The sequence below is a fragment of the Cryptomeria japonica genome, chromosome 11 (assembly GCF_030272615.1).
Source record: "Cryptomeria japonica chromosome 11, Sugi_1.0, whole genome shotgun sequence".
Classification (NCBI taxonomy): Eukaryota; Viridiplantae; Streptophyta; class Pinopsida; order Cupressales; family Cupressaceae; genus Cryptomeria; species Cryptomeria japonica.
Window position 1 is genome coordinate 22811862 of NC_081415.1, and position 11646 is coordinate 22823507.

Consider the following 11646-nt stretch of genomic DNA (forward strand, 5'->3'; position numbering starts at 1 on the left):
TTAATCTATTTATTGGAATATGTCATTTAATGATTATATTATCAATAAAAAATAATTTAGATTGAAATAAAGAAGAAAATTTTAATGTGTTATAACTAATTAAAATAAAGTTTAAAATACAATTACTATTTCACTTCATGGAATAAATTGAATTCATAAATGTACAACTTTCATAATAGTGAGAAATGTTAAAATTAATTTATAATTTTATTATAAAAAATACTATTATATTTCTCTCTTAAAATAAACGAATTTAAATAAAAAACCTATATAATATGATCTTATTTTTAAATGTTGTTTAAAAGAAATAAAATTTAAGTTTAAATACACATCCAATTCGTTCCTTACAATATTTTTCACTTAACAATGTACACATTTGTTGTGGAAACAAAACAAGTAAATTATTCAACTAAAGAATTCAAGTAATCAATCAAAGACAAATTAAAAATTTAGGATGAAGCAATAAATAGTAAATTCCATAATTTTTACTTAAATTTCAACAAAATACTTATACTCTTGAACCATGGTGTGAGATCCACTTCAAATACAATAAAGGGAAATCATTTATTTAATGATCTCAACCAATTATATGTTTTATTTAAATATCATTGATTAGTTTTACCTTCGGCACACCATGCCTCCATTTCTATTGTTGCTAGTGCACTCTGCTTTGAATGTCTCCATACCATTTATGATAAATCCTTTACAAGAGGAATCCGATGTAGAAGAATATTTGCAGTATTTGCAATCTATAGATAGCAAGGAAGATGTAGCATATTTATCTTCACCCCCCATGATGGGCATAGGGACACCCCTCTTAACTGGGTTTTCAAACCCAGGTCTATAAGTTTGGCCGAGAACACCTTCCACTTCAGATGAGAGATTAAAGAATTTGAATTGCATTTCCAAGTGAGCAAACACATCATCAACAGGTAGTTGGTAGTTGTGCATGAGATTCTCTTTTTCCAAGATGGGGGCCACACCCATGACTATATCAACCACCCCAGGAACAACGAGATTGACATTGTTGGTGTTATCAATACGCTCAATTGTCATGGTACTTGGGCCCAAATTTGGAGGGGTCCACTGAACCAAAGCTTCCTCTGAATAAAAGAAAATAAATTGAGATCGAATTAATTATGTCCATGATACCAAAATGAATAGTTTATGACACCAATATATGGTCATAAAGACAACTTATTAGGACATACCTACACATGTTAAATAAAGTAGAAGTAAAAGAGACTAGAAAGAAACCTAGAATTGTGAATTCCTCGCCATCAAGAGTGAAGATAAAGTGGTCAATAGTTTCATCCCATTCAGAGGCTTTTTTGGCTGCAATTGTCAAAGTGTGGGAGTCGAACATGAGACCAAGGGCTTGGACCCAAGTGTAGGGGCGATCACGACCTTTAGGCTTTGTGCCAATAAAGTGCGCATTGATATGAAGGTGGCGATCAGAGAGCAGAGCAAAGTCCTTATCTTTAGCACCATGGAAGTAGAACATAACACCATCACCTCCTACAAAACGAGGATCATAACATATGGCTCCATAGCCCTTACAATTTGGCTTCCTATCTGCATTTAAAAACCAAAAAATATGACACATATAAATGTTTAGAATCTCAAGAACTTTATGATAGTTACTCTTAACATACTCAAACAAACTAATACATTCTAAGTTGCAAACAAAATGTACTTAGAAAAGGAAAGTATATTGAAAGATTTTGGAAGATTCAAATTCAAACCCAATTGGGTAGTTCAAGTAAACTTACATTTGCAGGTGGTCTCACATTTGTTGCTGCAATCAATGAGGCATCCCTTGGTCTTTATGTTCTTGTAAGTGTAGGGTTTCCTCATGGGGCACTCGCGAGGGCACTTCAAGATCTTCAAAAGGCACCTGCTATTCCTGTCATAGCAAAGAGCCCTCTCTTGTCCATTTAAAGTATTGGGCAGCATTTGATAGTTCTCCACACCACCAGTATTGTTATTATTATTGTAACCTGGACTGCTGCCTCCTCCAGACACCATTATCACACTGCCCAAACAGAGGGCTGCAAAAAACACCCATATCGCTGTACAAAAAGCCATGATACTTCTTCTTACTGATTGATATCAGTAGAAGCTATCACAGAAATGATAGTGATAATAAGAATGGATCACCACTGTGCTTTAAATAAGAATGGTTTCTTGTTAGGGCTGACGTCATATTTTTCAGCCTGTATTGGAAATTGTGTGTTTGTCTTTTGAAGTTTCTGCACGTCGCAGGCACTCTACAAGCCGTTAGAACAGAAGGATTCATTCTCTCTTTTTTAATAAAAAAATTAAAAATCTGTTCAGTTTTTTTTTATATTTGTAACTAGGGAACTGTTTATGATTGACTTTTTCAACGTTGAAAAGTTCAAAGACTAGATATTCATTACAAATAAACCAATTAAAAATAGTATAAAAGAACTAAAATTATTTTCGATTTTTATAAAACCTTAGTGTCATTCACTAGACTACAACCTTATACACGTGATGGGTTTTTTTTGGTAAGTTACAAAGTATTGCCCACATATTAAGGGTTTGCCAACGTGGAAGTAGAAGAACCATTCAAAGATTCAAATCTAAGAGAATCTTTAAGCATACAAACATTCCAATGTAATGACTCATTCATAGCTGAAGTTTTATTGACATGTGGATATTCGTTTCACTCTTTTTAACCTCTCTTTTCATTACATGATTTGGCATTTGAACTCCCATTTTAAACTAGAAAGCTTCCCTCTTCCTCTCTTGGTAACTCACTTACTCTCTGAGTTTTTCTCATCCATACATAGTAAGCAACTCTTACAGAGCAAGCAACTTTTCTAGAAAGCATTTTGTAAATGGTTTTAATAAGCATTTGAAAGCTTTTAAGCCCCTGGCATGGAGATAATCCTATCTGCAATTGAATTATCTTTTTTTCTTATGGGAGATTAGAAATATTATTGTCTTTGAAGCAATATTTATCATCTATTGTCTGTCTGGGTTGTTTATGGAGATGGAATCGTCAAAATAAGGGTTGATTTTAATTGGCATGACATCTTTACGTAGATGATCGAACAGAAAAAAGAAAGAGTTAATCAGGTTGTAGAAAATTCTATTTGATGTATCGCATGAATTAGAAATACGAATGGAAGAAATATTTGCCTTTGGACTGAGTTGGCATACAACAAAATCTTTTCATACGTTTTTAAGGAATGATACCCATTATGATGCTTATGATAGAAATGACAAACATTTGTCAATTGGGATAGAATAAAGATAGGATCATCATTGGTTCTAATATGCTTAAAAGAAATGAATGAGCAAATGAAATTGATCAAGAATATATTGGAAGAGATAGTTGGCAAACAAGAAAAAGCTATGATGATGGAAACAAGACTCTCAGATAATTGTTACTGAAGAAGAAATTCTTTTGAGGGAGAAGCCTCATAAGAGCTTTATTTTATAGAGAAAATCATCAAAATTGGTACCAAGATATGTGGGACCCTTCGATGTGCTGGAAGTTATGAATCCAGTTGCTTATGGATATAGGATCCAGGAATGGTGCTAGTGGAGCACATCCAAATTCTTGATCAGTGTAGCATTAAGCTACATAGCAGAGAGTTCACTCAGTATTGGATCCAGTGGGACCGATATTATGATGATAGTGCTATTGGGAGGATGATGCGACGATTGACTATCATATTCATCTTTTGTTTTCTTAGAGTAGTATTTGCTTGACGCATGAAATACTTGAATACTCTAATTTTCATTTACATGTTGTAAATTTGGATAGTATAGATAGTACTATTATTGTTATATTTGATTGAGACCACAATGTATGGTTAATGTTTGTGATGTTGAGAAAGTGTGTACTTATTGATAGAATAATAAGACATCGAGATGATGTCTCTTTTAAGAGGGGAAGGATGTCACGAACCCTATTTTTCCATAATTATTTAATTAGGAAAATAATGTTTATTTTTCGCAAATGAATTGGAAATGAAATGAAATTGGAATTATCAATGAAATAAGATAGGAGGTCGAATGCACTGAAATGATTTATATACAATTGAATGATCAGTAATAATTTTTATTGCAAAACTGGGATCGTCATTGCTAATGAGCAACTGAGTGCAAGTGAATGCAAGAACTGGTGAACGTAGATGAAGGCGAGAACATGGTTCAGGTAGAGTTGTCTTAGCTCTTGTATTTCGTTAGAATAGGTGGAATCTCTCACACACCACATTAGGGTTTATAATTTGCATCTTGAAAATATGGATGATTTAAATGACCTTATTTGAGTGTTTGTTCAAATTGAAATGATGAATTTGGAATTAGTAGTAGATTGATTTAAATATTTATACATGTGCATTGATTGCATGATTTGAGTGGTGATTGAATTATATCTAAGTTGCATGAGTGAATGTGAAATATTATGTCTTATTTTAAAGTAAGATTGTTTTGTTAATGGGTTAGATATGAATATTGATCGTAGGGTTATATGTTCTTTATGTGCAGATATGTATAAATATATGAAATATCATACTTATGAATTTGCTTTGGTAATTTGATAATAGTATAACATATATATGTATATGAGATATTGATTCAATCATATACATATATATCTATATTGTTATTATATATGATCATCAAATTTAATTACGTCATGAATCTTGTTTATACCTAAACATAATCATTTGAGATTATATATATATATATATATATATATATATATATATATATATTTATATATATATATATATATATATATATATATATGTATGTATGTATTATATATATGTATATGAGTTCTAATAATAATTTGATCATGTACTTATAAATACGTATGTAATAATTGTATATGTAAATAGATTTATGGATTTAAATTATTTAATGAAAATCCAATATATATATATATGGAAAATGGTTTATTAAAGAACATGTTAACTATGTTTGAAATATCGGCGGATTTATAATGCATGTTAGAGGAAGTCGACATGACTGGAGTCAACTTGAAGTGTTCTTATCATACACTAACACTTGGAAAATTAACTAAGACACGTAGAAACGCCTTGCAGATAGGAGATAATATCAGCAATGCAATTAAATAAAATACATTATGTATGAGTTTAACTCAAACTGTATTGAATGATATATGCATGAAAGCAACATTGTGGTAGGTTTTTAATGCAATCATAGTCGACTAACCCATGTAGCATATTAATTGGCAAGGAGTGGAGGTCGATTACAAACACCGACCACTCCTCCCTTTTATTGAAAGAAAATCACATTGCAAGCATAAACCACGATGGGTAATGTTGTCCCAATCACCTAGCACATTGAAGATCCAATATGGTAGTAGGCAGGTTTAAAGGTAGTTGTATGAATTAAGGTAAGCGTAGTTTAGGGGAAGTAGACAACACCGTCGACTACTACTCCCCTTCTTCCATTTAAACATGCTTTATACCACTATCACTACAACAGCACATGGTGAAAGTCGTGGGTTACCAGCCCACATAAACCTCAGAATAAGATATGAGAAGTGGGAATCGAGGTTGGCTATTCCACGTAGAAAGTTAGTTAGAGACAATCTTACCTCATAGTAGAGTCAAAGAATGATTATGATTATGCACCGGTTGGGTGCATTTAATACAAGTCATAGTCGACAAACCATGCATGATTGGAGGAAAGTCGACTTGGCATCATGAGAACTCAAAAACCGTTTGCAATGACATGTGCAGTTTGGTGTTACGAAGTAGATAACAAATCACTTTGCATGGTGAACACATAAGTGTTCAAAACTAATCAGGAGTTGCAACTAAACCATGAGTGGTGTCATTTAGAATCAGTCCACCACTAGGAGAGATAGCCCAAAAGTAGGAAAGAGGGTAGATGACAACACTATATATAGACCATTGAGTTGGAAGAGAAGAGAGGAGAGATCCAACAAAGGATTAGATGATGGAATGTAGAATAGAAAAGTAGTGGAGATTTAGATGTGGTTATGACCAAGTCATACAAGATCATTGATGATCATCTCAGATTTAGAGTCGAATTTCAAAGGAAAGAGTCGAATATCGGAACAAGGAAGAGTGGCAGACACGCCAAAGTAACAACGACCTTCTTGAGAACTTGGTGAGATAGAAAGAAGATAATAATGCACCAAGTAGAATCAATCAGAGGTAGGCTCTATTTTAACAAATTTTGTTGTAGAAATTTAAAGAGAAAATGTTCTATTTTGAATAGACTTAGACAAAATTAGAGTCATAGTTTTTAGATTTCTAATTATGAGAATTCTGTCGAATAACATCAAAATACGTTCATTAGAAAATTATATTCTATACATAAATGTTTTAAGGAAGATATTTGAAATGATTGTTGAAAAACATAAGTGAAATTCATATAAATTAGACCATCAAATCCTCTGGAAACAGAGTAAGAGGATAGAGTGAATGTGTGTATAAAACTTGTAAATTTGAATTAAAAAAGAAGATGAAATACTAGAATAACGAATTATTAAGAATTGAAGTTTATTTTGAATTTGTGTAGAAAAGACTTACACTTTCAAATTTGATCCTTGCATGAAAAGTAAAGATGGTTATTAGGTGTCTCATTTGAAAGGCCATATAGATAGGCGCTTTATGAATTTTCATCATGTTAGATTGTTGTTATGGAAAATTAGTAAAATCAATGAGTTGAGTTCTTAAATCATGGAAAGTCACATATTAGTATTAAACTAAATATGTTGTTCGAGAAAAGAGGTAAATGAACCAAGACACATGGAAAGATAGAGAGCTTAGATGATATAAACTTAGATTTCTAAACCATAAGAAATGGAATGCATGTTAATGATTACACTATTTAAATGTTTGATAATTGAATAAAAGAATGTGTACTCATTTTATTCAATTTATATGTAAGATACATACATGCATTACAACTTCTTAATATTTTAATCTTGTCTTTAAATTGCTTGAAAGATAGAAGTGAAAAATTGTTTTCTTTCAGATGTATATTTGTTTATCCATGAAAGATTGCTTCCTGTCAGATAGGATTGGTTGTAATAAAAGATTGATTCTTTCAATTTCTATTAAATGAAAGATTGTCTTCTTAAACATTATATTATTATCTTATGAGATATAGGAAGCCAAAATTGAAAATGTGAAAGATTGTCTTCTGTATATATTTATTCTAGATTTATGTGAACAAAGCTAGATAGGCTTGTGTATGGAAAGTTACCTTCCGGGACGGGTGCCGAATATGGAATCTTAGAGAGAATAGTTGCTTTTTCCAAACTATTTATTTTTGCTATGCATGGCATTATACTCGACCAAGTAATCAAATTGAATAAACCATTGAAATAGATGGAATTCTTTTATTTATGCTCTCTACCATATCCTTGATTGATAATGCTTGTTTCTTAAAAGAATTAGAAAATTTAAAAATGCATGTATCATCTAGGCACACACCAGATTCCATCTTGTCTTTTGAATTCTTTTGCTAAGAAATTTGTGCAGGGTCGGGTATTCTTGATTGACCAAGAATTCTGGGGAAGCGTAAGCTTCAAGGTTGGGTGGAAAAAGCGCTTGAATCTTGTTCTCGTCTTCATGCTAAAGATTGCATTGGTGATAGCTTGGGTTGCAAATCAACGGACGCATCTCACCATTTACTTTGTATTATTTATTATTGAACTTATGGAAAATTGAAATGCCTAAGTATTGTATGATTGAGATACTACTTATATCAATTTATTGAATGAAGAATCTTTATCTTTTATAGAAATTTCATGTTTATTACGATCTAATGGAATGATCAAATGAAGCTATGGATGTAAAAGTGGAATGAAATAGACTTATTAACTTATTGATGAGTTTATTTAAGAACAAAGATTATTTCGGCTATTATTGAAGTTAGCTCGATTTACGTCTTTACACCTAGTGCATTTATGACAAATCCATGATCAAAATTATGTTATTTTTGCATCATGGGCTTGAAAGACAAGGGGCCTTGAAATGCCTTGAAATCCCCTTGGGCCTACTTTTTGATGGACGTCAGTGCGATGCAGGGATGTCCATGCGACACACTAACGTCTCGAAAAGCTAGCCAAATCTCGAATCCGACAGAGAGTCAGACGTTGGCCGACACGTGTCCTTTGGCTCGCATTTCATAGTAATGACTCTCCACGCCCCTTTTAGGTTTAAGAACCCTTCCTAGCTCATTTTGAAGGGTTCCCGATTTTGGGTTCTTGGCTCTTGGCTCCCATTGTGCTCTTGATATCTCAATGCTCTCTTCATGCTCTTGGACAGACACTCTACCAATATCAAGCTACAATCATCTCGTGGTGGCTTCTTACCAATAAAACAATCAAGTGGGATTTGTCATGCTCACAAATCCAAATACCGAGGGGTTTGGCTTCATGCTCATTCTCTCTCTTTTACGAATCTCTTTCATATGCAATGAGTCCTTTACATTGTTAAATATTTATTTCTAATATTCCAATATTTATTGCATGCAATAGGAGTTAGCTTCTTCTAAACGAAGTTTAGTTTCCATTTGCATTTATTTTCCAATTTACCAAGTTCCAATTTATTTTTCCAATCTATCTATCTGGTTGTCTGTGGTGGTGGAAACACCTAAACGGGGGTCTGACTGAGGCAGGCTCCTATACAGCCCCACAATTTTCTCTGTCTTAGTGTGTGCAAGTGATGTACAAGTTTTGCGAATAAAGAACTACATGCAGGTCTGTATCTGGGACTTTCTTTGTCCATGGGCCATACGGACTACAACGCGTTGCATTGGTGTCTATGCCTCGTGCTGGCGTCCTAAACCCAAGAGCTCCCTGGCTAGAAGGTATACCCTGTTTTTAGTGTTACATCATTTTGTAAATCCAATTTTTATATACTTATTATTTTTTTGTTGTAATTTTATGTTTTAGTTAGTGTACTAATTTGTTATCCCTGGGCTCATCTTACCGCATGTTCAAAGAGGTAGCAGTGGATAGATTTTCCTTCTACAATTTATCATCTTGAAGGGGGCAAATCTCCTCCCCTATATTTTGGTGAACCTGAGGTGAATGCTTAATATCGGATCTTTTCCTTTTGGAGTTCGATGTCTTTGATAAGGCATTCTTAAAGGATGATTTTGATATGCTGGATGGATTCTTGCATGACTTCCTTGAAGCACCTTCTCCTATAAGAGACGTAAAGGGTGATGCATCCTCAACGACATCCTCATGTGAAAATGAAGGGCCTGTGAATGTCATTGTTGTCTTCATGGCCCCACAAAGGCCTAAGAGACCTTACATCCATGTGACAGTGGAAAGTCCTTCTCCTAAGAGAGTTAAGACCATAAATGGAAAACCTTTCAAGGGAGAAGCTTCTGAAATTTATACACCAGATTTATGCAATCCAAGAAACCATCCTATAATACTATTGCTCACACATATAACACTCAAAATAACAAACAAGTTACTCAATCACCTTGAACTTCTCTACCTCCTTCTCAACCTATCCTTCCTACGACACCTTTGTTAGCGGACAAGCGACCAAGTGATTATGATCTTATCGAACAACCTAAGGTTACTGTGGCTAATATCACACTTTGGCATTTGCTTCAAACCACCCCAATGTATCAAGGTATGCTACATGAATCTTTACAAAAGATTTTTCTACCTTCTTCTACAAGACCGACTGATGTGAATGTGTTGATGGATCATATTCATGCGGATTCGCTGAATATTACCTTTTATCCACATGAACTCCTACCTCCCAAAGTGAGGAATTTAGCATATCCATTAATGATCATTGTTGATGTGAATGGCGTTGGTATTAGACGAGCACTTCTTGGTACAGGTTCAACACTAAACGTTTATGGTTTAGACTTGTTATCAAAGATCAAGGTGGACGTAAATTCTTTGGTAGCCTCCTCCTTGTTCATCTGAGGTTTCGATAACAATGGTAAGACCGATGTGGGGACTATTATACTATCCTCCAAGGTTGGACCGGTCACTATTCCAACCCTTGTGCACGTTATGCCAGGCCCTTTATCATACAATATTCTTTTAGGCAAACCATGGCTACACACTTTGGGAGTTGTTTCATCTACACTTCATGGATCTGTGAAGTTTGTGGCTAATAATCAAGTTGTCACAGTTAAGGTTGATCATGTGGCTATGAAGTTATGTTAAATAGTCACGGTTGGTCAAGATTTTGTTACACCTTCCTTTCAAAATTATGTACCCACTATGTCTTCTTTAATCGTAACTTCTTTTTCTATCTCAGCCCCTAAAAAAGGAAGAGCATAAGAAGGAAGAAGTTGCTAAGGAAGTTGCTAAAAAGGAGAGATCACTTGAGAAGCAAGATTCTTTGAAAGAAATTTCCCCAAAGGTAGATACTCCTAAGGTAGAAATGTTGGAGTCTACACCTGTAAAACCTTCACCACCTAAATCACCTTCATAAGTGAATGCATGCTTGAGTGATGACTGGGGTTCTTTGGATATCACCGACTCTCATGTTGGTGAGTACAAAGTAGATCTCGTCCACTTAATTTTTCCTAAGATATCATTCACCTTAGCTACAAAATATGATTATGTGTCTATCAAGCCAGGTGATGCTTACCATGTCGATCACTATTTTTATACAAAACCACCATCACTCAAATAATTACAAAACATCTATGGTCCTGGATACAAGCTTGTGTCTCAGCTTGGATATGATGGGAAGGGTTGTGGACCTAATGAACAAGGTATTTGGATTCCTTTGGAGCCCAAACCTCATCACCACAACACTGGACTAGCATACCGTCATATGGATCGAAAGGTGAAAATGTGGTTAACTATTAACATGATTTTAGTCGATCCCCTTCCCTTAAAGCTTGTTCATCTAAAACTCATTGATGTTGGTGTATCACCTAATGAGATTCTCTTGCATCTTTTCCCTTTGGAATAATTATTGAAAGAATCTATGGGTGCATGTGATGGGTTGCCCTCTTATCATCATAAATGTTGATTCCCATATTTCTTGAATGCTCGGGCATATTTTGGATAATCCATTCCGCAGGGGGCACCTCTATCTCACAATGGAGAAAAAATGTCTATTCCTCATCCTAAAGACCGTAGTGCGCTCCTTAGTGGAGAAACTATTGATGTCATCATAAGCGATAAGGATCTCGACAAAGTCATAAAAATGGGAAAATTCTTATCTTTCGAATAATTCAAATAATATTCCAATTTGCTACATCAATTTCTTGACATCTTCGCTTGGTCTTACGAGGAGATGCCTAGAATTGATGAGTCCATTGTGGTACACAACATTGTGCTTAGTCCTAATGATAATTCTATGAAGCAAAATATTTGAAATATGAATCCTAAGGTCGATTTGTTATTCAAGGTTGAGATAGAGAAGCTCCTAAAAGTTGTCTTTATCCGCCCTATTGACTATTCACCTTGGATCTTGAACATTGTCCCGATAAGCAAACCCGATGGTCGCATATGTAGTTGCATTGATTTTCGAGATGTGAATAAAGCTTCCCTCAAGGATGACTTTCCTCTCTTGAATATTGATATGATCATGGATTCATTTGCGGGGTATGCTTTACTCTCATTTATGGACAGCTTCTTTGGTTATAACCAGATCCTTA

General features: G+C 34.2%; 1 protein-coding gene across 1 annotated transcript; it reads right to left on the bottom strand.

The window, feature by feature from the left end:
• Positions 1-618: 618 nt before the first annotated feature.
• On the bottom strand, positions 619-2121 carry LOC131060340 (uncharacterized). Its single transcript, XM_057993516.2, has 3 exons — positions 1773-2121; positions 1258-1575; positions 619-1103 (listed from the first exon to the last, which is right to left on the bottom strand). Exons 1-3 carry the CDS (start codon positions 2086-2088, stop codon positions 619-621), a joined length of 1119 nt encoding a protein of 372 aa, XP_057849499.2. The 5' UTR covers positions 2089-2121.
• Between the last annotated feature and the right edge of the window lie 9525 nt (positions 2122-11646).

Bases quoted from the DNA above. Each gene is read 5' to 3' on its own strand.
- LOC131060340 (XM_057993516.2), bottom strand. From the start codon at position 2,088: ATGGCTTTTTGTACAGCGATATGGGTGTTTTTTGCAGCCCTCTGTTTG. The intron at 1,576-1,772 runs GTAAGTTTACTT...TTTTAAATGCAG, and splicing joins ATGTGAGACCACCTGCAAAT to ATAGGAAGCCAAATTGTAAG. The intron at 1,104-1,257 runs GTTTCTTTCTAG...TCTTTTATTCAG, and splicing joins CGAGGAATTCACAATTCTAG to AGGAAGCTTTGGTTCAGTGG.